Source organism: Ochlerotatus camptorhynchus, unplaced genomic scaffold, assembly GCF_037179485.1.
Source record: "Ochlerotatus camptorhynchus isolate MF236.1 unplaced genomic scaffold, CSIRO-AGI_Acam_v1.1 ptg000022l, whole genome shotgun sequence".
NCBI lineage: Eukaryota > Metazoa > Arthropoda > Insecta > Diptera > Culicidae > Ochlerotatus > Ochlerotatus camptorhynchus.
In genome coordinates this window covers 7980086-8007766 of record NW_027040514.1, presented here as the reverse complement: position 1 = coordinate 8007766, position 27681 = coordinate 7980086, and the positions used below count along the sequence as shown (strand labels likewise).

The window sequence follows — 27681 nt, the reverse complement described above, 5'->3', positions numbered from 1 at the left end:
AGGCGCCATAGCGCTACAGCGGCCCCTCCCACGAAGTAATGCCTTCGGGCGGTTCCGGGGAGGCCAAGGGCCAAGCGCACAGGGTAAGGTTTAGTGGGTCGGGAGTGAAATTCTCCCATCCCCACACCCTGAGTTCCTTCTCAGGTGTCTGTGAGCAGATTCCCCCCTGTATAAAAAAAAAGGCAACGATGGTTAGCGGTTTAGACACCATATTGGATAATGAACTTACCGAGCACTTGGATCTGTTCGGGCTTATTGCGGCACTTACGTAGAGCATCGGTCATGTTGATGAAAATCTCCATCAATTCATCCGCTGAGAACAGATCGGGATTATTTGGTTGAGCTGTTGGTTGTCTCCAGAATCCAGGGGGGGATGGAGAGCTTTGTCCAGCGGAAGATCCAGACGTTTCTTGAGGGGGGGCGGATCGCACCCTTGGATTCGCTTGTCCATGAAGAGGCGGAAAGTCCTCCGCCCTGAAAGCCGGAGCCTTATCCTTCCTTCGTGCTGGTTGCTTGTTGGTGGATGCCTGATTTCGGATGCGCTTGAAATCCTCGCGTTTAGGGCACTGCTTGTTGGATCCTTGGTGAGCACCACCACAGTTGGCACATTTTAACGCCACCGCTCCATCCGCAGGGCAATCGAAAGTGGCGTGGTCTTGAGCGCAATTTCCGCAGCGTGGCTTAATGTTGCAGTTGCGGGTACCGTGTCCGTAGTTCAGACACCGCTGGCACTGAGTCACATCGCGATGGCCGCCCCGGTATGGCTCCCAGCGAACGATGATGGAATTGATGGACCGGATGGCTTTCAGTGCGTTGAGTGTCATCGTTCCCTTCTGGAAGTGTACCAGGAAAAGGCTATCCGGATACGCCTTCACATTCTCGTCTCTTCTTGTCATTCGAAACACGGCACTTGGGGCCAGCTTGTACCGGTCCCTGATTTCATGTTCGATAAACTTCGGGTCGAAATTTGGTAGGCCCCTGATGACGACCTTGAACGGTTTTTCACCGGGGATGTCGTGGGTGAAGAATTCCACCTTGGAAGTCCTCAGGTGGGCGATGACCAAGTCATACTCCGCTTTGGTACGGAGCACCACCTTGGTGCCGACTCTGCCCAATTTGAATTCGGCTTTGACGCCCAGCGACGCCAGATCCGCGATGAGCTCGTTGAGATGGGCATATTTCACTACCAGCGGAGGTAGCTTCACTCTTGCCGCGCTCATGTCGGCAGCATTTTCTTTATCGGCAGCGTCACCGAAATCTCCGTTCGTCGCAGAGGCGTCGTCTCGACCAATCGTGCCATCGGACTGGCCTCGATTCTTCTTTCTCTTCTTGCTGCGTTTTTCCAACACAGCTGGCTGGATATTCCCATCCATGGGGAGAACAGCAAACCTGTTCGAGGTAGGCACACCGGAGCTTCCTTCACCGGGGTTCTGGACCTTCGCCGGGCTTCGTGACCGATGCTTCCCCATTACGGGGCACACACACACGCACGACAAACTGCGAAAGAGAGAGCGTGAACACTATCGCCACGAACTTTTCACACAACTCGAGAGAGCGAGCTAACACCGAACTGAACTGCTTGACGATCAAGCAGAGAATGCCTCGGTTTATTTCACTCATCGAGGGTATACTTATACCTGCGTCGAGTAGCATATTATTAATACAGGGAGGGTACAATACATACAGTGGGAAGCAAAACACTGAAAAGGGGAGGAGTTTCGCTTCGTATGCTACGGGCACAAAACGAGACACCATCGTCGAAACGACTATCAGTTAAGCGAACAGCTAAATTATGGCACCGAAAACCAGTGGAAAGGCTGCCAAGAAGTCCGGAAAGGCGCAAAAAGTCATCGTCAAGGGAGAGAAGAAGAAGAGGAGACAGCGCAGGAAAGAAAGCTATGCCATCTACATCTACAAGGTGTTGAAGCAAGTCCACTCGGACACCGGGGTCTCGTCGAAGGCCATGAGCATCATGAACAGCTTCGTCAATGACATCTTCGAACGTATTGCTGCTGAGTCGTCCCGTCTGGCTCAATACAACAAACGCTCGACGATCACCTCCCGCGAAATCCAAACTGCTGTCCGTCTGCTGCTGCTGGGTGAGTTGGCCAAGCACGCTGTCTCTGAAAGAACCAAGGCCGTCACCAAGTACACTAGCTCCAAGTAAATTCGTACCATCCAAACAATCAATCGGCCCTTTTCAGGGCCACAAATCGATTTCCAACGTGAAAGAGGTTTTGATGATTTATTGAACTTTTAAATGTTCGGAAGCAGCGTTAGCAAAGTTCGCGATAAGAAATCAGTTGATTTGCCTTATTAAAATAATGTTGACAAAAAGAATAAGAGGTTGCATCCATGACACGACCGTACGGTTTTGACGTAGGACGTCTGTGATTTCTATATGGGGGTACACATTGTGAAAACCGAACATGGAACATGAATTAATTGTGACACGCTTGGCATGGATGGCGAACAGACCGACCAGATAGGCCTCGCTGAATTCCTGTAGGGACATTAACGGCCGAGTTCTGGAAGCGCAGATCGGTCTTGAAGTCCTAGGCGATTTCAAGGACCAGACGCTTGAAAGGCAACTTGCAGTCAGCAGCTCGGTCGATTTCTGGTAACGACAGATCTCACGCAGAGCGACAGTTCCTGGCCGGTAGCGATGAGACTTCTTCACTCCTTCATCTGTTCGAGAGGAGCCTTTCCTCCGGTGGACTTACCAGCTTGATGCGGCCATCATACGATGTGGATACGTTGAACACAATTTGTTGAATAAAAATTTTAATTATCCAGCACAATCATGGGCATTGGGTCCAAGCAATATTTCATCAGATTCAAGACAAATCTGTACTACAGTAAATAGAACAGAAAATGAAAATATAAAAATGAGGTAAGGAAAATAATTAAAATATGGTTCAGATTAATACCTGGCTCAATAAAGATACACATTACCATTTATTTTATAAGACCACGTAGTCCTACGTCACCATTGCGTACAACCCCATAGGGCTGTCCCTTGTAGTTTTTTCAGTCCCATTCACTAGCGACCTCAATAAACGTTATTGAAAAGTCTTCTAATTTCTTTGGCTATGCCGATTCATCAATAGAATTATTGTTTGTTTACGTTTGGAAAATGGATGAATGGAGAATAATTAACATGTTTAATGTTTTTTCTCTCTCTTTATTTTCTTTTTGATTTATTTTCTTTCATATATAGTTTCCATTTACAGTTGTAGCTGTTGATTAACTCACTTAAAGACAATAAAAAACTCGTTACATCGAAATCACATTGAAGTTCATTTTATTCATAACCTGGTTAGGTCCCTTTTCTGGAAGGAAGATGCTGCCAGGTAAATAGCCACACTGGTGAGCAAAAAGCTTTTTTACAAGGATAATCATAAAGTGATTGATCGCATCACATAGTTCACGTATTACTGGTTTGTTGCAAGACATATTCTCGAGATGATCTCTTCGAAGTCCTTGTTTTATAATGCCAAATAAGACCTCTATAGGATTAACAAAAGGGCAATACGCTGGCAGAAATATCGGAATTATACCAATTGATTGCATGTAACGTATTATATTTGGTTCGCAGTGTATTCTCGCACTAGTTGATTGTGACTAGCTAAAAGCGAATTTGACTGGTTTTCTCGCTGGTTTTATATATCAGATACTTGCCTTTCAACCTTTTCTTGTATCTAACAAGTACAAAATATCATTATAACATCTAATGATTCCAAAATACCTCGAATATTTTTTTTATAGCAAGCGAGTGGAAGCAAGCCTGTTAGCATCTTGAACTGCTACCGATAACGGTAGCACTGAGAAGGACAAATCATATGTATTCGAGCAAGTAACTCTAATTAAATATTAAAGATAAATGCCCAACATTCACCGGTAACTTAATCAACTGCATACTGCGCACTCATATTTGAAATACAGTTTTAAGGAGAAATCTTTATCACTGTTTTGCTATCTAACTAAAAATCGACTTCTATCTTCTGCATCTTTTGTAGCATTGAAAAAGAAGATGCAGCGAATGGTAGAGCTTGACATCTGACAAAAATACAAGGATCCAAAAATTAGAGGTTCATCTTGTTTGCCATCTATTTACATGCCATTTTAGATGTGTCGCCCCCCTCGAAAAAAGGCTTGCTTATGTCGTTTTCGTTTTTGCGGTAGCTACACCGGTGCTACACTCCCGAGCAAAGTCCAGCATCAAAATGACAGCAAATTTAAATCAAGTTTTGATATCAACATCAAACTGAAATCATAATTTGATTTCAGTTTACACATTGACAAATTTGATACCAAATTTTGTTTTCATTTTGCTGTACATTTGCTCTTTAAAAATATGTTGTTACGGGTTTGTTTTCATTGCCTTAGCATAACATCATATTGAATACTTGTTTTGTTATCAACAGGAAAAATGGATAGCAAATTTGGTTTTCAGTTTGCTCTCACTGATAGCAGAAATAGTTTTCAATGTGATGTCACAGGAAGATAAGTTTGCTCTCAATTTTGATATTTTAACGTTAAAACGACCAAAACGACAACAACCTGCATTATCAGCGAAATCACAACATCAAATTTAGATTTCAATTTGATCTCAGACTTTGCTCGGGCTGCCGTACACCGAAATAACAGCAAGAAGAAGATCGAGAAGGACGGTGAGAAGGGCGTTCCGTCGGTGAAGCTGTTGATTCGTGATAAGAACGACAAAGACAAGGTAAATTTAGAAAAGCTGCTGGAGGCGATTTGAACAGAAAGGGTGAAAAACTACTCTACAAAATCGAGCAAAGTGCATCCTGTGAATGTTCCTGATCAACCAGCAGGAGCAGCATGCATTCCAAAGAATTATATTGATTTAACTGTCCACCGTGGAATCGCTATCCTATAGAAAAGTGTCTGGACCGATGCGGAATATCCACAGAGCAGTCATGGTTATGATCCAGATCCCACACAAGGACACGAAACGTCGTCAAATTGAACTCCGGATAGTGGCCACAAACGGAGAATGTTACTGAAAACGATTTTTGTCTCGTGTGGATCCGGATGGGACTCTTCAGGTTTGTTATTATTGTGCTGTTCCACGTGATCTCCCAAATCGTCCTCATTCATGAAGTCTTTGAAACAGCCGGTACAGATGTTGAACTTCTGATCTGCACAGTAAATCTGGACGTGTTTGGTCAGTCCTGTTGAATAATGAAACTACGTTCGATAGACATTGCAGACAAGTGGATTAGTTCTTATGTGGGTTGTTGGATTATTCTTCTCGTTGAAAAGCTTTAGTAAAATTGTGTAAGCAAAGCACGTTCGTTCGAGTGGATCCTAACGTAAATCTAAAGCCGATTGGCTTAAGTATTTTTCACACATGTATGACTTCTGTCCCGAATGAACAAGCATGTCCTGAAAATGGTTTCATACACCAGGAGTACATCTGCAACGAAATGACCTTTAAGAATATCCACCGAATCAACATAAAAAGACAATACCTGTACGGCTTTTCAGAGCTTTGTGGTGCACTGTTAGCTTTGCAGCTGTCTAGAATTTCTGGTATAAAATGCAATCAACCACTAACCAGTTTTCCGTCTCCCTCCTGCCGATGGTTCCGGATCCTTTACCGTTACCGTCAGCTAATCCCACCTGATACAGCGTTCGATTGTGTAATTCATTTTGAGAATGTCAATGAATATACCTGTAGAAAATGGGCTAGGTGTTATGGAATAGACGTCAAAAGAATTCTATTTTTATCTCACCTTGTCTCACCTCAGTCTCACGTAGTTTTCAGCGCTAATGTCCCTCAAGTGGACATAACGGTTTAACGATCCGTTCTTCTCATTTGCCCCGTACTTGTTCCAAGTACATACAAAACATTTATTTGTACAACATCACATTTAAGATAAAACATAATCAACAATAGTACGCCACAATACTCGGTTTGTGGCTGCCGCTCTCCATCCTCGGTCATGCCCAATGCTCGCTAGATCACGCTCTACCTGGTCCGCCCATCGTGCTCTCTGCGCTCCACGGCTTCTTGTGCCCACCGGATCAGTAGCGAACACCAACTTTGCAGGGTTGTTGTCCGGCATTCTTGCAACATGCCCTGCCCACCGCATCCTTCCGGCTTTGTCACCTTATGGATGCTGGGTTCGCCGTAGAGTGCAGCGAGTTCGTGGTTCATTCTTCGCCGCCACTCACCGTTCTCCTGCACACCGTCGAAGATCGTCCTTAGCACACGTCGCTCGAAAACTTCGAGTGCTTGCAGGTCCTCCTCAAGCATAGTCCATGTTTTGTGCCCATAGAGGACCACCGGTCTTATTAGCGTTCTGTACATCTGGTGCGGGGGTGAATCTTTTTTGACCGTTGTTTCTTCTGGAGCCTGTAGTAGGCACGACTTCCACTGATGATGCGCCTTCGTATTTCACGACTCACATTGTTGTCAGCAAGGTAAACGAATTCCTCCACTACCTCGTAAGTATCCCCGTCTATCGTGACATTACTTCCTAGACGAATCCTGTCATGTTCGGTTCCGCCTACTAGCATGTACTTTTTTTTTGACGCACTCACCAAAAGTCCGACCTTTGCTGCTTGGTGTTTCAGGCGGGTGTATAGTTCTGCCACCGTTCCAAATGTTCTTGCAATAATGCCCATGTCGTCCGCAAAGCACACAAATTGACCGGATTTCGTGAATATCGTACCCCGGCTGTTGAGCCCGGCTCGTCGCATTACTCCTTCTAGAGCGATGTTGAAGAGTAGGCATGAGAGTCCGTCACCTTGTCGCAGTCCCCGGCGAGATTCGAATGAACTGGATAGTTCACCCGAAACCCTTACGCAGTTTTGTACACCGTCCATCGTTGCTTTGATCAGTCTGATCAGCTTCCCAGGAAAGCCGTTCTCGTCCATGATCTGCGCGGTCGATACTGTCGTATGCCGCCTTAAAGTCGATGAACAAATGATGCGTTGGGACCTGGTATTCACGGCATTTTTGGAGGATTTGCCGTACGGTGAAGATCTGGTCCGTTGTCGGTCGGTCGTCGATGAAGCCGGCTTGATAACTTCCCACGAACTCGGTCATTTTAGGTGATAGACGACGGAAGATGATCTGGGATATTTCGGAGATGAACCAGCCTGCGGCTGAAAATCTCCTAAATAGAGAAAATTAATTAATTAATTAATGATCTGGGATAGCACTCTGTAGGCGGCATTCAAAATGGTGATCGCTCTGAAGTTCTCACATTCCAAATGGTCGCCTTTCTTCACTGAGAAAATTATGCATATAACGTTTATGTGCCACACACATAGATTTTTGCAATGTGATTGCACAAATGAAATTTATGTGTGAGGCACATAAATTGCATCCAATCGACATTCAATGGATTCTATGTGTGATCACAAATGGGCATTATGGGTAGTGATGAATAGATTTCATTTGTCTGTTGATACTTTTTATTGTTTATTATTTTGAAATTGTTGGATTTAATTTTTAACCAGAATGATATAATACTCTAAATTCAAAGCTTCTCCATATATTTCATGTTGATCGGAACAGCCAATAAATTAATACATACACCGAATTGAAAACATTATCGTTCTTCATGATTTGAGCTCTGGATGCTTTCGTGTTCGGGTATTGAAAAATCGCTTCATTATGTGCCGAGTTCCAGTTGATAGCTAGTTCAGCATTTTCAGTAATCTTCCGTTTCAGCCTCTGCACTTTTTCTACTGATCGCACAGTGCTTATGGTGTTGCGACCGAGGTTGCGACAAATCAAATATTCGGCTTGTCAATTCCCATTGGTCAGTTCACGAAGATTTGCCGCACTCTTCTCTCACCCGTAAGTTTTGACAGTTTTGGGTGGTTTGTTTTGACTCCCATTCGTTGCTATCTCTTTTACTCAGAAGCAAAATGATAGGGAGCAAAAAGTGAGGTTAGGGACCGTGCACTGATCTATTCCAAGTGCACCGCTCCTCACCGATCCAATTCTGGTGGGTTTTTCTGCAGTGCGTCGGATCCATGTTTTAACCGGGCAGTTCTTCCATCTCTCGCTGCAGCAGCCAGTTTAGATCGAGGAGCAGATTTCATCGGGTTCTTAAAATATTACAGTTAAATATACGTTTCAACATTTTCCTCATATTTACCTTATAATTATGCAATTGTTCTTCCGGAATCTCAAAATACTTAACATTCACAAACTTGTTTTTGGTCTTCATTTTGAAATTTCATTCTCTATCGAGTGTATATTAGTTTTATGTGTGCTCACACATAGTTTTTTGCTATGTACCATTAAACATGCTGTTCATTTGGGGCACGCATAGTTGGCATAAGTAAGACACATGACGTTCATGTGTCGATTTTAAAATTTATGTGTGGGTCGTTTTATGCAAATTATGTGTGAAATCATATAAATAAAATCTTTGCTGTTTTATCAGTGTAGATTGGCGAGTATTCGGGTGCTCCCGATGAAATTGAGAGATCGACAGTTCCACGTGCCGAGATTCCAATCGCAAGTCCTATTTCGTCGCTGGGGTCGTTGCCGTTGGTCTCGGTTCGTATTCCTCTGTTGCTGATTTTCCGTTGCAATGCAATGCAATGTTCCAAGTAATGATCTCATCAGTAGCTTGAGGTACAATAAGCAGAAGAAGTAGACTGTGGTGCTACCGGACGAATGGATTCAGATTCATCAACGGCATAATGCACTGCGAGTATACTGATGATCCAACGTGAAGGCGGAGACCTGAATTATCCCTTTAACATTTTTTTCAAGAGTAATTTCATCACTTTTTTCACACACAAAGCGACAATAAACCAATATTCACTTATGTAACTACGGCTTATAATAACTTCCAGCAAGATGTCCATCTCCAACTTATTAAATTGGATCATTAAATGGAACGAGAAATTTTTTTTTTTTTTTTTTTTTTTTTTCATTATAGTCACTTTAACACTCTTGGGTCATTCGTGACTTGTCCGGGGGTGAGATTTGAACTCGTGACTTTGGCGTGAGAGGTATGGATGTTAACCACTTCGCCGGGGTCGCCCCCCTGGAACGAGAAAAAAATTTAGAAATTTTGCAAACATGTAATATTACACCATATTTTCGACATGATTGTAGTGCATCCACTTTGATGTGATATCAAAATTATTTTTTTGCTGTGTATACATTTGAAATGAATTTAAAGCAAATCAATATATAAAGATTGTTCAAGCATATAATGATTAAATTTTCATCATTCTTTGTTTAGTAATATTTTTGAGTGAACAACTTCAATGGCAGCTGTCCAGCAGTGCTCCCATTTTATTTAATGAACAATCCGATGCCTGCGAGATTGTGCCGATGAATGTGCCCAAGCTGTGCCGAATCTACTTTCGGCACACTGTGCTGAGTGACTTACCCCTTGGATGCATCTTTGTTTAAGCCTAGTATACAGATCAAAGCGAAATGAAATTTGAAGAACGCGAAAAATCATAAAATTTCGCTAGCGAAAAAGGTTGTAAAAAAATGTTTGTGGATCATTTTCCAGTTTCCTTTTTTTCTCAGTTTACAGTTCATGTGAAACGGAATCAATCAGTTTACACCTCCGGTGCCGCGGCGGGACTTGACAATCAGCTTCACACTCTTCTTAATGTTTTTGATGAATGCCCGTCGAAAATTAGTATATGGTGTTTGACGGAGTTGACCAATGATGCCAGGATTGCAGAATGATTTTTCCATTTTAACTCGCATTTTAATTTGAATTTGATTCGGAGTTTCTACCGCAGTTTAGCACCTTGTACATCAGTTTTGCTTAACACAATAAAATCAACCATAAACAAACAACAATATTCATCACTTTCCTTTCGCAAATATAAAACATTAACAACGCCATTGACATCCACATTGATTCCGGCATCACTGCCAGTCAGATTGATGTGATCCCTCTATCCTTTTTATTCCACGATTGCTACTGTCAAATCGACCAATCAGCCACTGGCTCGGATTTAACAGCAAATTGGCTCGAAATTGCTTCCCGATTGTCAAGTCCCGTCCCTTGCCCGCTGCGCGCCTCTTCTTCTTGTTCCTGTTGGGTCGCTTTCTAGAACCATTTTCACTGGGCCGTCGTGCGGCATTCTTACGACGTGCCCAGCCCATCGTAGTTGCCCAATTTTTGCAATGTGGACGTGGCCGTTGAGGACCACCGGTCTAATCAGCGTCTTGTAGACAGTCAACTTCGTGCGGCGGCGAATTTTATTCGACCGGAGCGTCCTCCGGAGTCCAAAGTAGGCACGATTCCCTGCCATAATGCGTCTTTGAATTTCTCTGGTCACTGTACACCTCAATTGAGGGGGTTAGAAGGAAAGGGGTGTAAGTGACTTTGATCGATTCTCTTCATCGACTTTCTCTTTTGATAGTTACAGCTTTATATACAGATTTTGCGCTATTTCTGCCACATAATTTGATAAAGGAGGTTTTCATCTAGCATACAGAACGGCACACAAATCAAGGAATGTGTTTGCAGCTGAATTATTAACGAAAGAGAAAGTCGATGAAGAGAATCGATCAAAGTCACTTACACCCCTTTCCTTCCAACCCCCTTAATTATAAATAACTAGCTGAGTGTGCCCAACCTTGCTCGGGATTCAATATTAGCTTAAGTTTATACGCCAATTAAAAAAAGCATGCATTACTGTACGTAGCCCCCCCCCCCCCTCTTATCTAACGAAGCAACATTGCTAGTTTTATCGAGGTATTAAAGCATTCCACAAGTCTAAATCATTGTCTATAGAACCCTCATAAAACCAGAAATGTTACTTGGGCGGGCTACCCCCTATGACTTCCACATGCCAAATTTGGTTCCATTTGGTTAGTTCTCGAGTTATGCAGAAATTTCTGTTTCATTTGTATGGGAGCCCCCCATACACAGAAGGGAGGGGTCTCGAACCATCATAGGAATCTTTCCTGGCCCCAAAAACCCCAGCATACAACGTTTCACGCCGATCGGTTCAGTAGTTTCCGAGTCTATAAGGGTCAGACAGATAGACAGAAATTAATTTTTATATATATAGATTATTATTAATGCCGAGTTTTCTCATGCTTGAAACTTATTCAACAGAACGAGAAGCCTCCTTCTCCGATTTTGAGAGGTTGAATATTAATTTTCACGAGCTAAAATAATCTTTTCATAATATTAGGTCAAATTCCTAATTCCTAGGTCTTGAAATCACACCACCACATCACCAAAACTTCGAAGATCATCAATCTCTAGAAAGCAAAAGAGTCCTAGGTATCCCCTGGCCTGGACAAGAGCAATCTAACGTGAATCTTTTAATAAATGAAAACTTAATTTTGCCGTTCCATGGAAAACAATTCGACGCAACTCATAATCTGATGCCAAATGCACATTTTTCCCTTAATATTTAAACAAATAATTCGTTGGTTTTTTCCAGAACTTCTTATGATGAAAAATACGAGACTACTTTGTTCATTTTCGAATAAATATGAGCAACTCAAATTTACTCGCAGCAAATATATCTACTCGGAGTACAGCTGTCTTGCCCTTTGGTTCAAACCTAAATTTAAATCCAGGTTTTTTTTCAGGAATTTTTAAGACTCAAGAACGAAGTAGGCTGTGCCGACTGCCGGCGAACAGTTGTGTTTAATTTAGCATTCAAGAGTTTTCTTTGTAATTCTCCGTTCTGAAGTGCTTTTAATGAAGAACAATCCCCCGTTCAGTTTTCGAGAAGTGCATTTGGATCTGAAAAGTTAGTTTCTGTAGAACGGTCTACTAGTGAACTGCAATCGAGTGGTATATTCCGCGTACCAGCCAGCAGTGGCAAATAAGACATTGCGAACAATTTCGCCATGAGAACCCTCTCATATCGGGCAGCAGCCGACCAATGGAAACATAGATGCCAACCGGAGAATGGCAGAAGAATCCAACAACTAGGTACCTACTAGCAAGTCTTTTCCATGTTCTACTCGTTTAATGGCGGTACCGGAAATGGAAAGCATTGGTGAGACCGTTCTACATTGTTATTAGTATTTATTACCAGCAAACAATTTATACTTTTACCTACTTAGTACGTGCCAGTTGGCCTCAGAATGTAGGCATTCTTGAAATGAGTAATTGGATTCTCAGTAAATCTATCACCTTCAATTTTCAGGGCTAAAAATGATTGCATCTATCGATAAGAACAGTTTTATCAACAAATATGTGCAGGCAGGTATCTTCCATCAAAGCACTGCATGCCAAGGGGAGGTGGATTGCATCCACACACTCACATCAACATATATATGGCCAAGTTAAATCAATTGCTGCCACCACCTGAGAGCAACCCATAGATTGCGAACGGCCGGCTTAATGCACTTCTCTGTGGAAGGTGGATGATTTTAGTTGGTGAAAAACCCTTTTAGCTGGTTTAAACCGATTTTCGGTTGAAGAGAAAGATCGTCCTGTATTCGAACCCTTTTTCTTGGTCGAACTTTGATTAGCAACTTCCAGACAGACTATTGACTTGATTGTAATGCTTGCCAACATACATCGTCTCCAACCGGAATTCACGCTCAGACTAACTTTATCCTGCAAATACCAATCTCGCTCAGAAGATTCCTACAAACAAATGGATTTCCTTTTCATCTCATCCAGTAAATACCACCGAGGAGCTACATTCATTTTTACGTTCTGAGCTTTATTTTTGCTTTGTCATACTGATAAAATGTCGCATCTATCAACTATGTAATATTCGAGTTGTTTGCATCCAATAGTAAAATGTTCTTTAGTGCTTATAAAATCTAATATTACGTATCTTGTCTAAATTGACCGCAGTCCTAATCCTAACATTCTGTACAAGCATTCAATGGCACACCGTCTTCCTCCTAATCGCCCAGTACCTCCTCGTCATCGCTGGTCGTGGCCTTCATCCCCGGCTTTGGCATCAACTTTGGCATCGGATGACCCCGAAGGGATCCCCTCTCGCCGAAGCACGTCTTGTTTTTCATGTGGATCAAATAATTCTGCCGGTACCGGAATCCCTTCTGGCACCAATCGCAGCGGTAATCCGTCTCGGCACTGTGCGTCTTGAGATGTGACTTCAAATGATCCGACCGTTTGAAAGTCTTCTTACACTGGCGGCACTGGTAGGGTCGTTCGCCGGGAATCTTGGCCAGCGGTGGCGCTCGCTTCCGGATTGTGCCGTTCTTCGTCATATACTGCGAAGCATCATCGTCGTCGTACTCATCCTCACTGCCGTAGAAAATGTGCGGGATATCCGAAAGGCGTGGTTGTTTCGGTTCCGATTCCGTTCCGTTCGAAATGTCGTCATTGGAACCGTCGTACTGACCGATGAATTCTTCCGGCGAAATTTCCTCGCCCATGTCTTCGTCGTCGTCGGACAGGGCAATCACATCGTCGTCTTGGTCTTCTGAATCTTTGCTAACGCTTCCGTCCGGATGGCTTATCAGTGTTTCCAGCTGCTGTTGGGCTCTCTGTTGTTCGTGGATTCCTCGCATTATTTCCGAACGGTCGATTTCGATCTGCAGGTGGGACGTTCTGTGTCGCCGCAGGTGCTGGCTCCGCTTGAAGCATTTTTTGCAAACTTCACACTGATGCGGTCGCTCCGCGGTGGGGTCGTAGTGGTCCTCTCGTGGAGCCGGTGGCGGAGGAACCGGTTCCATAACGCGCTGAACGGGTGCTTTGGAAAAGATAAATCTCCGCCGGGCATTCATTTCCCAATTTTTGGGCAGCTTTACACTGTCGATTACGACGGCGTGGGCTTGGGCCACGTGCCGTCGGCAGTGCGGTCGCCGGAGGAATCGTTTCCGACAAACCTTGCACTGATGGGGACGTTCACCGCCCACCACATGCAGCAGGGAGTTGAGCTTGGCACCGAATTCCTTGGACCATTTCGGAACTCGGATGCCGTTCCGGCGGTTCATCTGCTGGACCAACGTTTCCTGGTCCTGCTGGTCGTCCTGTTCGTCTTCGTCATCGTAGGGGTCATAGAATTGATCGTCCTGTTGTTCCATCATGTCTTCCGGGGAGATTTCCTCCCCGATCAGGTAGCTTCCGTTTTCATCCTCCGCCGGAGGGAGCTCGGTCATCTCTTCGAAGAATTCCTGCTGTCGCTGTTGTTGAATCTTTTGCTTTTGCTGCTGTTGTTGTTGCTGTTGCTGTTGCTGTTGCTGCAGTTGTTGTTGACGTTCGTTTTGTAGCTGCTGTTGCTTTAGGAAGGCTTCTGCCATGGCTTCTTCTGGACTGAAGATGTGCCGATAGGAGGCCTTCAAGTATTCGTCTGTGCCGACGCATTGCTCCCGGAAGGTTTGCCAGTCCTCAAGTCGGGCACTGCATAATTCGCAGATTGTCGTCGGAGCGCCTTGGAAGTGTTCGATCTAAAAATGCGGAAAAAGGGAGTTTGTTAGTATTTGGAAGTTGATGGTTTTGCTAGGGTAGTCTGATTGTATATCAATGTTATAGTTATACGTTTATAGTATGATACAACTTAATAAAGCACGGCAGGAAAAACTCAAATTGAAGCAAATTAATTGAGGATTTTCACGAGGGGTGAAACACCTAAGTCTCAACCTCTAAAATACTTGAAAAATACAATTTTCTTCAACTTCAAGCCCCATAATCTGGATCAGATTTCTTACATTAGGATCTTAAAATTTGTTCGCAATCGAAATCGAAGAATCTTAACAAAAAAAATCTGGAAATCCTACACAGCTAAAAAAAAGTAGTGTAAATTTCCGTTACTATGATGCACATAAATGGAGCGTCATAAATCATACAAATTTACATTATAAATCGTGTAAATTTATGAGACATGTTATGCAATATTCCATATATTGTATGCAACTTTCCACCTTTGTTTGCAACATTTCTTGCAAGCTGCTAGTTTACGTGAAAAAGAAATTTACATGCATGAATGTTTGCATGCATGGATGTTTACATCACCAGTAAAATTCAGATTTTTTTAGTGTGTAGATCTGTCCCGTGCTTGAAGCATGTCTGAATGAACTTATTTCAGATTGTCGTTGAAAATTCTCAACGATTTCCTAAGGATCATTCCAAAATGTCTTAAGAGCTATTTTCAGGACTCCCCTTAGTAGTCTTATCAATCTCTCCGGTATTCCCTAGAATATTTGATATCCTGCATAACTGTCTTGGAATTTCCTCTAGAAAACTCTTGAAATTCACTCTGCATTTATCTTTGAATTCGCAATTCTAACGAGAGATTGCTGCTGTAGATTCGATGAAAGTTATCTGTAATTTAAATGTTATTAACCTCCAAAAATACTGTACTACTGTACCGGTACGTGTAGACTATATGATTTATTGGTCTGATTCGAGCGGACTGCTCGATAATTTTGTCGGATGCAATGTTTGAATGCGTTCACACTTTTTCGACATGATGATTAGATTTGACGTTTGATTTGTCGAACGTAATTGGTTTGTGTTTAATTTTCATTCGACCCTTTCAGCAAAATAGCCGCCAGTAAAATGAAAATATTGATATTTTTTTCTAAAATTTCACGAATTTGATTTGTGTTTTGATGGCATCCAGCAGCATGGTAACCCGATTTCACTATTCAATATGTATGATTTGACTGATTTTTACTTTCCAATGTGATTGGCTGTCAACAAAACAGTGTTTATATCATATGAAGTATGTATGTGTTTGTTAGAACTTCAGAGAGGTTAGAAGATCTACTGAGACATTTTTTGAGCTTAAGGGTAGTTTTTAGATCTTGAGAACAGAACTACAAAACTTCAGAAAATTTTACAGAAATTAAAAGAAATTTGCAGAAATCCAGAAAAATTCACAAGAGAGAAAGTAGATCTTCAGAATATCAGTGCTAACATTTGAAAACGGCACAAAAGCCATTTGTAAACAAATGGTTTGTGGGCCCTTTACTCACTACTTGAAGTACACCCACGCGACACAACAGCAACATCGGGTAGGGGAAATTTTCCCCTTCCTGACGATGCTGTTGGTTTGCGTGGGCGTTCTTCGGGTAGCGAGTAAAGGACCCACAAACCATTTGTTTACAAATGGCTTTTGCGCCGTTTTCAAATGTTAGCACTGATATGTTTTAAAAATTCAAGCAAGCTAAAATATTTTCAGATCAATTTGTAAAACTATAAGAGAAATTTTGCAAATATTCAGGGAACTACGCAGACCTTCAAAAAAGTCCAACAATCTACAGTGAAATGTAAATAATTTCACAGAAGTTTCGATAAATTATTGAACATCAGAAAAGTTCGTAGATCATCTGAACATAGCTACAGATCTTTGAAAAAATCACAAGAATGGTCATAGATCTTCAGATAAATTTAAAGACGTTCAAGAAAGAGTGCAGATTTTCTGATACATTTTTAAAATGTCAGAAGTTTTAATGGATCTTCAGTGAAATTTGCAGAACCGTTAATTCGGCGATTTAAAAAAAAATATTAAAACGATTTCAGGGAAATTTGTGGATCTTGAAAGAAACATTTATAACTTCTAGGAAGCTCAACTATTTTCAGATAAATTTTGAGAACTTTAGGTAATTTAGAAGATCTGCAGGTGCATTTTCAGATATTTAGGGTAGCCCGTGAGCCTACAGAGGAATTTGCAAAACTTCAGACAACTTTTCAGATCTACTGAGAAATGTATTGAACCTCAAGGTAATTCGTAGATCTTGAGAATAAAACTACGGAGCTTCAGACAACTTTACAGAACTTTAAAGGTATTTGCAGAACTTCAGGAGAGTAGGTATTAGGAGAAATTTGTAGAACTGCAAGGAATTTTGCAGATCTTTAAGGACATTCAGTGGTTCAGAAAGCTTCACAGTTTCAGACAAATGTAAGATCGTAAAATTTCAGAAAAGTACTTCAATTCCAAAAACAAATCTCAGCGAGGTACGAAAGTTCAAGATTTTGCAGAAATCCACGGAAGTTGGAAAAAGATAGATCTGAGAAACTTCAGAGAAGTCTGTAGACATTAAGATAAGTATGTGTAGTAAAACTTCAGGAAGTTCGTACATTTTTAGAAAAAAAATTGCAAAACTTCAGCAAAACTCACAGAACTTCGGGAAAGTTCGCCGATCTTTAGAAGTATTTACACAACTTCGAAGAAATTCAAATATTTTCAGATAATTTGTAGAGCTTTAAGGAATTTAAAAGAATTTCAGATACATCTGCAGAACTTTATGGATTTCCAAGAATCTACAAAGAAATTTACAGAACTTTAAAGAAGATATATTGAAAAATCTGCAGAATTTTATTGATTTTCTTGGATTTTAAGAGAAATTTATAGTACTTCAGGGCAGTTCGCTGATCTTTATAGATATTTGCATAACTTCAGAAAAATTAGTAGATCTTTAGAGAACTTCCTTAAATTTCCGGGAAGCTCAAAAATTCTAGATAATTTTTTTATAGTTAAGGAAATTGTGTAGATGCTTAGAAAATTTTGCAGATATTCATTGAATCATGAAAATCTTCAGAGAAAATTATAGAACTTTCGAGAAGTTCGTAGATTACTAGAAATTCAGTGGTGAACATCAGAGATAATTGTTGATATTTAAGGATCTTAAATCTGCATGGATTCAGTAACTTTGTAATTTTTTAGAGAACTTCTAAAGAACACACATGACTTCTAAGAAATCTACAGAACTACCAAGAAATTTGCAGAAAGTTTGTTCATCTTCAAAGAAATTTTTTTAAACTTCAGGGACGTCCGAAGGTCTTCAGGAAAATATGCAGAATTAAGATCTTAACAGTAATTTTCAGAACTCAAGGAATCATGTAGATCTATAGAGAACTTTTCTCACTAGCTTGTTGAAAGTTGATATTGCATCCTGGCGAAGTTTTAGAATCCTTTTTCGTCTTAATATCGCAGTTCTTGAAGGACAAGATGAGCCAGACCCTTGCCGGTGTTCCTCCTGAGCAGTCATTTCCCACTACACAAAGTTTGCCTTCTCCCCTTCTCCTTCTTATTTTATTTAAAATAATAAAAGCAAATGCACCTGCCGAAGCTAGAGCAATTTTCCGGTAATTCATGATGGAAGCACTTACTTTTGATTCCTGATACAATTTTGTTTTGAAATCTAAATTGACAGTTCTTTCGACATGTGACAGAAGAGCTATGGAGTGTTTATATATATATAAAATTGGCGAATCAAAGCAACGCCAAAACTGGTCATGCGACATCTAGTTTTAAGATCTGCGATCACAAAAATGATGATGTACTAAAAAAAACTACAAGGGACAACCCTAAGGGGTTGTACGCAATGGTGACGTAGAACTACGTGGTCTTATATAATAAATCTTATTTGTTAACTGCAGCAGCGGCTTGTGTTTTGTGTAGGAATAGGCATTCGAGCGAGGTTCTCTCTGTTTATACTCTTTAGTATGACGCGCTTGGCATAGTTGGCCCACAGCAACTCACGAAGAGCTACTGATTCCGATCAATAGCGGTGCGGCTTCTTCTTCTTTCTTTGGATGCTCATGTAGGCTGCAACTCGTTGCTTTCAGACAGCCCTTCGTTGTATACTGGAGAACACCTACCACTCACCACGCTGTGATTGAATGAACACCGTTTGGTGAGATCGGATGGAATTCAACTTTGAAATCTGTGTTAGGTAAATCACTTTTCAGCAACAGTTGCACATTCGTGCAATTTTCAATAGTGACATTTTGAAAAAAATGATAACGTCTTAAATTTGACAGATGCGTAGACATATATCTGATCGAATGGTGATAAAATTATTGAAATTGGTCCAGGGGAAGTTGAGTTATTTGCGTTCAAAATCTTTCATAATTTTGTTACATGTTCTATTTTTGGTTTTCACAAAGTTTACCCCCATATAGAAATCACAGACGTAGTCCTACGTCAAAATGTCATGTAATTTGACAGATATCAAAACGTTACCATTTTCACCCACTCGCCATCTGTGAGTGAATCGTCACTTTGATTCATCAACTACAGATAATTTTCATCGAATCTACAGCATTTTTGCAACTGCGCAACAATTGAGCACTGTTGAACCAACCGGTGGGAAATAATGATTTTAAATTGGCTAACACTGGACTACAGTGAACGAAAACATCCGCAATACACTGGAGTCGCTTTTTACGCGGTTTTTTTTTACACGGTTTTTTTTTACGCGGTTTTTTTTTACACGGTTTTTTTTTACGCGGTTTTTTTTACGCGGATTTCGGAATTTACGCGGTTTTTTTTACGCGGATTCCGGAATTTACGCGGTTTTTTTTACGCGGATTTTGGTTTTTTTTTACGCGGATTTCAGAATTTACGCGGTACATCGCTTTTTACGCGTTTTTTTTCTTACACGGTCTTTTTTTACTCGGTTTTTTTTACGCGGATTTTGGAATTTACGCGGTTTTTTTTTACGCGGATTCCGGAATTTACGCGGTTTTTTTTTACGCGGGACGTATCACCCGCGTAAAAAGCGACTCCAGTGTACTTCGACTGATTATTGTACTGCTCGAGGCCTTTAACAATATGCTGTCAAAATTCGGATGATTTCCTTCCTGATTACTGTTTGTTTTGATTCGCTATGAAAGTTTGACAGATAAAATGAGGGGTTCGTGGATTTTCCTATGTTTCGAGGGGTGCATCGATTAGCTTGGGACCGAAGAGAGTACCAGAGCTGAGCCAAAAAGTTGAGCACGTTATTTCGGGACCTTCTAGTCTTAGAGTTACCTCTATGATTATATCCTATAGACAAATGGTAAGTTCCTGTGAGGGAGCAGCAGACTCGAAAAATATGAATGTCAAAAGGAGCCTGAATCAAGCTGTCATGAACTCTCATTAGGACCCAAGCAGTGCAAGCAGTTTGATGATGCTTTACTTATAGTTGAACAAGAATACACAAGGCGGCATTGGAATCTTGCGTATAGTAGTTTATGACAAAACTGTCATTTCCAGCTATTTTAATCAATGGGACCACCGTTTCTTTTTAATTCATTCAAAATACACTCAAAATAATATTGAAAGATAGCATCAACCGCTGAAACTATATAAACTATCACGTATCTCTGTTGTTCATTCCATACCAAGCGAAAACTTAATCATATTCTGTCACGGAGTGTTGTGCTTTTAAGAAGCTTGATGACCCTGGAGAGATCGTTTGTGCTTAATGAGCAGAATATCATGGGTTTAATTTGGTTTGTGTTTTTTCAACGATAGAATATAGTGCTGGTGTTTCCGTTAGTTCCGTAATGATTCGAGATTTGGGGGTGATTGCTTTTGTAAATTGGTACGCCCCTCGCGCGCCGCTAGCACGCCTCTAGTGTTGGGAATCGAAAATCTTTGACAGTGGTTTGTTTACACTTCTATAGAGAACAACTGGTGCAAGTTTGATCAAAGTAGTCGTATGCGTTTAGAAATAACGTCAAATGGAACTCTAAAGAAGAACAAATATTGTGCACAAACACCTGGAAAATCTGGAGTGGTCCGGTTCCAAGCTGGTTAAAGTACTGAAGATGCCGAAAACAACAGTTTGTCGAGTGCTCAAAACCTACAAGGAAACCCTGAGTGTGGAAAGGCATCAGGTGTTGAGGTGCGTTTAAGTCAACCCCGGTCTTTCGATCCGAGATGTGGCCAGAAGGTAGAACGCCAACTTTCAAACGATGCGGAACATCCTTGCCAGGGAAGGATATAAGTCGTACAAAGCCAGTAAACATCCGAACCGGCACATGAAGCAGAATTCCGTGGTCAAAAAGCGTGCAAGACTCTTGTACGACCATTTTTTGACGAAACACAAGGGCTGCACTTTGATCGATGGCGAAACATACGTCAAACTCGATTTTAAGCAGTTTCCCGGTCAAAAGTTTTACATCGCGACTGGACGTGGGGATGTGCCGGGAAGATTCAAGTTCGTGTTTGCCGACAAGTTCGCGAGCAAGGCCATGATTTGGCAAGCGATTTGCAGTTGTGACATCCCAAGTTTACATCGAAGAATGCCTGAAAAAGCGTGTATTGCCGTTCATCCGCAAGCATAGGGGCAAAGTCATCTTTTGGCCCGATTGGACCAGCTGCCACTACTCCAAGGTGGTTCTGAAGTGGTATGCTGCCAACAAGATCGAATTTGTCCCCAAGCTAATGAATCCTCCGAATTGCCCGGAATTTCAACCAATCGAAAAATACTGGGCAATTTCAAAGCAGCGACTTCGACGAAGCGGCGGGGCAGTCAAAAACAGCAATGTAACCATCTAATGCTGTCACTTTGAAGTTTTGATAAAAGTACTGTAAAGCGAAAATTGATGGATTTTTTAAACTTATTGAATCACGAATGACAGGTCTTTTTACTTTTAATCAGTCTTTAAATTTTCAGGATACAGTCACTTAACTATTACGAGAGTTTTAGTTAGAGGGTATCAGTCATGTAGAAAAATACGCACTAGCACGGAGAAAAAATACTACCCAAAATTTGAGTTCTTTTTACTTAATATTGAGTTCAGCCTCTCACTTGCACCCTGAAAACAGAAAAAAGGAACGAGAGATTCGACCCAACGATATAGTTCAGCCTAATAAGTTACTTTTGAGTAAATTACATATTCTCAAATTTACTTGAATTAAACTTAATTTTGGGTATTTTTTTGCTAGTCTTAAACGGAAACTACTATAATCGATTTACTCAACTTTGGGTTATTGGGCTGAACCCCGGAATTGAGGGAAAAGCACTTAATTTTGGGTAGTTTATCATCTCCGTGAGGGTGAGGGGACCACAGTAGGTGCTTTATGAAACGTAAACAATAGACTGATGCAAAATTTGAAATTTTCGCTCCACAGTGTTCAAACGGTTTCAAATCGGGTTCTGATTAGCCTCCGAAAGTTTAAACTCATTTGATAAGAAACTGACTTGGCACAAACCAGTTTATATAGAAATTACTATGGGAAAACAAAACCTTTTGTTCATTGTATTCTACTCTTTTTACATATTGTACTGTTGTCAAATTCAATTGCTATTCTTATGGGAATTTTTATCAGCTACAACTTTCCAGAAAATCGTTTTCCAGCCAAACGTCAAATTAAATAGTTAATAATTGTTTAAGAGATAGATAATCTTATGACAAGATTAAGCAACTGTATTGTGGGCAACACTGTATTCACACTCAAAGCTCTTCATAAAGGGATTCCGTTAAGAGGTTCGACAAAATTTTAAAGAATGTTTTCAAGGTTAAAAATCTTATTTTTTCCCCCGATTGGTTATTGAAATTCACAGGCTTTTTTTTCGGTTTTTACCCGGTGGCTTAGAATGCTCGGCTTTTTCCGGTTTAAATTTTTAGTTGTGCGAAGTTGTAAAATTCAGAAGCTATTTAAATCATAGAAACAAACAACCCTTCCGTGAAGTAATAGATGTATTGAGAACCCGTGATCTTCCCTACATGCAGGCGATCTACTAGTTCCTTTGTTTGTCTGATGTTAGAGTTTGATGTGACCATCTCCTCCTTTCCATACATTTTCCAGCCATTGTGTCCCTATCTTATTAACGGGTGTTCAATAAAAAATTAGATTTTTTTTTTCAACGAATTCAGTTTTTTTTTTATTAAAAACATAATGTTTATTCTTAAAAAAAAAGTAAATGAATATTGGATAAGGGGGCCCTGGTCAGCCGTACGACGCAACTTAGTCGCGATGGTCCCACAAGAGCGCTGGACGGCACTGAAATCATTCTCATTTTTTATTGAACACCCGTTATCCACCTGTTTCTGTGCTACTTGCCCCTGCGCAGCCAGCATTTGGTCAACCGTTCGAGAGTAGTATCTGAAGGAGGCTTCAGAAACCTGTTTCCTACCTAGCTCCTTCCAATCGAAATTGTTACCCATTAACCTCGAGCCCACCACGAGTAATTGGTACCCAATACTAACCAAGATTTACTGATGTTTAAAATGCTAGTTAAAAAATTAAAGATTTTTGGCTCCGCAAAGTGTCACACACCACTGAGCCTAGTAAATAAACGAACTAGTTTAAAAAATCATAGAAACAAACTAGATTAGTTTTCCTGATAGACTTTTCAAATTTCCAACTTTTTCCCAGTTTTTCCTGGTCCACTTGTCACCCTGCAGTTATGGAAAGTTTCATGCATATCAGAGAAGATCGAGTCCGAAATTGAATTTTAGTTTTGCTGTTTGTCCTAAAATGGATCAGTTTTGAGCTGCTCACCGCATATTTATAGCTTCGACATTGCTGCTAAGGTAGTTTAAAGGTACACAGCAAAAAAAAATGTAATATCGATCAATGTAATTCAAGCTGATGTTTGAAATAATGATGTAATAGCAAAAAGCAGATACAATATTTATTACATCACTTCTTCTTCTTCTTATTCGCATTTCAAGCTTATTGCTTAGCGCATATTACCTTATTGCGTGCTCTCAACTTAGTGTTCTAAATGCACTTCCACAGTTATTAATTGAGAGCTTTCGATGCCAATACCAATGCATGAATTTGTATATTGTGTGGCAAGCACAATGATACTCTATGCCCAGGGAAGTCGAGAAAATTTCCAACCCGAAAGATTCCCTCGACCGGACCGGGAATCGAACCCGCCGCCTCCGGCTTGGTGATACCGTGCCGTGTTTATTACATCAATGGATGTAATTTTGTTCGCAAAATCGATGTACATCGTATAACGTTATATTACACAACCGATGGATTGACCTGGTTGCAGCAGTTTGGATGTAATATTCAACAACTTTTTTTTTCTGTGTACACAGCAAAACAAATTGTAAAATCGATCAACGCAAATATTGATCTGGCTACCCTGCTTAATCCAGCTTGACAAAATCGCACATAGCCGACTAGCTTGGCATTTAGTTTTGACGAGATCTCTGCAAAATAGTGGTTTAACCTTTTACAGATTCTCTGCAAAATTGGCACGTCTGTTGAAATCTCGGCGAAAACAAGTTAAGTGTGTACCTAATTTGTCCTAATTTAGGTATGACATAAATTTTAAAGTCCTACGAAAGAGCCACAATACAAACTTGATCATCCCTAAACGCCACCACACAGAGACAAAAGCAAAACCATCGACTGAGTGTCGGCTACACTCCGTACGATTCCCCGATAATACCCTCATTCTCAAACATTTCCACAGAACAAGGGTTTCGCAGCGACTCTCTTTATATGTGGGGTACATAACATAATACCAACTGAATCTTGGAATCAATCCAACGAATCACGTTCTGCTGCCGAATGATGGTTTCCCTTGGTCACGCGTTGCTCGCTGGAATCATGACCATTTTGGCTGCCGTAGAACGACGCACCTTGCCATACTGGTTTCCATACCCTTGGGAGAGGTGGCTGGCTACGTAGACCTTACCGTCCCAAACCAAATGAAACTCGTTTCGGAACCAACTAGCAGCAGCAGCAGCAGCAGCACAGCAAGCAGCCGTCGACTCGCTGCTCGCCTGAAGGCAATCCGATCCAATTCGAGTAAGTTGTCTGGTGTTGTTCGTGTGTTGGTGGTAATCCCTCCATCACCGCCAGTGCTCATCGATCGCTTGATGGTCTTTCGACTCGCTTGGGAAACGGTTCGAGAGAACCCCTCTTCTTGAAAAGTTGGTCCGCTCGAGACGAGGATGACATTCTTCCCGCAGGCAGCTGCCGTTCGTTCGCTCGCTTTGCTACCCTGTGTCGTCAGTCGCAGCGCAGGGCATCATCATCGAGAGAATGTGGGAGAACAGTTTTATCATCTGGGGACGGCCGAACGCAATCATCGTCATCAACATCGTCGTTGCCAAGAAAATCTCCGGGGTTCGCTGTGAGGGTTTTGGGTCAAAATGGATTTTATCGTCATTTTGGGTAGGCAGGACATCAGCCTAGTTTAAGGATTTGCCCGGACTTGGAGGATGGATGCCGGTTTAGGTTTGTGGAGTCATTTTCGGTGCGTCCTTTTATCGATTTTCGGAAGCATATAAAGGCAAGTGGGGAGGGTTCGAAGGTATTTGGGCTGTAGGTGGGCAGAGCAGGGAGCTCCTCTTAGGTAGATATTCTTCCGAGAAGATTTATGGTACGACTTTGGGATTTGAAAAAGTTTCTTTGTATCAAGGCGGGTGCAGAATGCGGTGAGTTTCTGTTTCTGTTGAGCTCAAGTTACGGGGTGGGTGGTTGTTGGAAAAATCGATTGGCAACGATCTAGGAATGAGCAGGAAATCTTTTATCGCTTCAAATGGTTGACATTCACTACATCTTTCATAATTTATGGAGCATATTTCTCATGTGTGTTGTGTTTTATATGGACTGGTGCAATTTGAACAGTGCTGAGTTCCAGTTTCGAGTACTATTTTGCACCATCTTTGCAACTGCTCAACCATTCTGTTTTATTTCTGAGCGGGTTTGAAACACGGATGGAACTCTGCTTCAAATTTCTTTGGATGTATTTGTAGATGTTTCTCGTAAATGTTCAAAGAACTTCATAGTTGGGAATTTTTCAAAATTTTTGGGAACTTTCGAAAAGTTTGGGGATATTTCATAGCAGTTCGGAGAGCTCCATAAAATGGAGCAATGGAGAAGTTCATAAAGAACAGCTTGTATTTTAAAAACGTTTGAGGTAATTTCATAAAAGATCGGAGAACATCACAGAAGTTCTGGGAATTGTATAGTAGGGGAAATGGCTCTAATGTTGGCCTACGGCTCTAAGATTGGGCCCACCGCTAAAAATCCGCTATTCATCAATTTTATCTAGATGAAAGCGCCATTGGGACGGTACTAATGGATATTTTTTGGTGGTTATTGAAAACTCAATCGGTTGCTTAATTTTTGTATGGGCCCAAATTAGGGGCATTTAGGCCGACATTACATCCATTTCCCCTATATTATAGAACTTCATGGAAATGCATGGATCTTCACAGAGTTTCATGAAAGCGCTTGCGTCGTTTACTTCGAACAGATATTCTCTTATATGATACCAGGTTACTCAGAAATTATTCCGAGGACCATCAGGTAAACAGATATTCCCATGATAACCTCAGGTTACTTTTTCAAGACTTCAGGATAATCAGGTATTATTCTGAAAATATCCAACTATCCAACAATCCAAATCACATCTCTCTGATATTTTCTCATAAGATATCAGGCAGACCTTTATGTGTTCTAAGACTTCCATAAAGTCCTTTTTAAATACTTCAGGTTGATTAGGTACCATTCTGCATAAAATCTTCATGAAGATCTCAAACTGTCGAACATTTCAAATCACATCTCCTAGATATTCTATAATGATACTGGGTGACTCAGAAAATATTCCAAAGACCTTCAGATGATCAGATATCTCCAAAAACTGCTCATGCTATTTTTTTAAATCTTCAGGTTGATCAAGTATTATTCTGAAGATCTTCAACTGTCCAATAATTTAAATCACGCCTCAGATATTCACCCACGATACCATGAATCATCTCCATAAATAATCAACAATCCATATCACATCCCTAGCTTGAGCTTGAGCATGATTGACCGCCCACGGTTGCTACTCTGTTACTGCCAGATCAGCTGTAATTACACAGAGAACCAATAGACGATGCTTGGGACTAGCAATCATCCTCAATGAGTAAAAACTGGTGATCTTAAATTAGGCAATACCAGCGCCGGCCGCGCCCGAACACAGGTCAAGAAAGGAATGGGAAGGATTGTGTTGACATGACACTCGCTTTGATGGAAGCCGAGAACACCTCTGCACTTCCACGAGGAATCACTGGGATGTTGCATAAGAGGGTTGGGTTTGCAGCAGGGTTCGTTTTGGTAAACGATAAGCTGAATTGATGTCCTAACGATCTCTTCTGCTCAGTAAGCAAAAACGTTTGCCACTAGGCAGACGAGCACCTTTTTAATCACCGAGTTGCTGTTATTACCATGTAGTCATATTAACAAATAAAACGATTGACGAATCTTGAATGTGGATGGGCCTGAGATTAGACTCATGATGTTCTGCTCAGTAAGCAAAAACGGTTGCTCTAAGGCCACCGAGCCCCTCATATCACATAATACCGTTGTTCAAATTTTTGTATCCATTCAAACCCGGAACCAACGACAACAACGAGTTTCGCAAAATACACGATACACAAGCGATTTTACCATAAATCTCTTTGATATGTAAGGACCTGGGACAGCGTTTTTCTGCTCAGTAAGCAGGCCACTGCAACCGACGATCTTTCAAATCCGAAAACTAAAAACTACGAAAAAGTACCAACAATCAATACGAAACTAACGATTTTAAATTGGCTCACCACTTTAGTAGCCTATTGGTCCCAAGCAAACGATTAACGTACCCTATTCTAGTTGAAATTCTATTACTACACTATGTTTGTTTTGATTCGCTATGAAAGTTTGACAGATAACATCAGGGGTGTGTGGATTCATGCAGAACATGCAGGGGTGAGTGAAATAGCTTGGGACTGCTTGGGACCGCTGTTCTGGTACTGAGTGAGCCAAAAATAACAATGATTTTCTTCGGGACCCAGTGGTCTTAGAGTTACCTCTATGAAAGTACTTAGGCCTTCATTAAGTTCCACTTTCACGCGACGTTCAATGACAGGGTCCTATCCAGGATTACATCTGAAAAATCCAAATCTGGCCAACGCCCACCCTAAACCTAAACCTGTTCTAATCCACCTGAAATGACTAACGAATGGAAGACTTTGACTACCCAGCCATGCAATAGTCTCATTCCGTGCCTTATGGCAACTTGATGATTCTATTGCG

General features: G+C 41.2%; 2 protein-coding genes across 2 annotated transcripts in view; one reads left to right on the top strand and one right to left on the bottom strand.

Moving 5' to 3' along the window:
* The first annotated feature begins 1792 nt into the window (after positions 1-1792).
* LOC135704876 (histone H2B-like) lies at positions 1793-4765 on the top strand. Its single transcript, XM_065226402.1, has 2 exons — positions 1793-2099; positions 4617-4765. Exons 1-2 carry the CDS (start codon positions 1793-1795, stop codon positions 4763-4765), a joined length of 456 nt encoding a protein of 151 aa, XP_065082474.1.
* Positions 4766-12685: 7920 nt separating this feature from the next.
* The window catches only part of LOC135705567 (zinc finger protein 8-like), a 37885-nt gene continuing 22889 nt past the window's right edge, over positions 12686-27681 (bottom strand). Inside the window, exon 2 of the mRNA XM_065227343.1 lies at positions 12686-14371. Coding sequence (XP_065083415.1) covers positions 12860-14371 — 1512 coding nt within the window. The 3' untranslated portion in view covers positions 12686-12859. The remainder of the gene's footprint in view (positions 14372-27681) is intronic.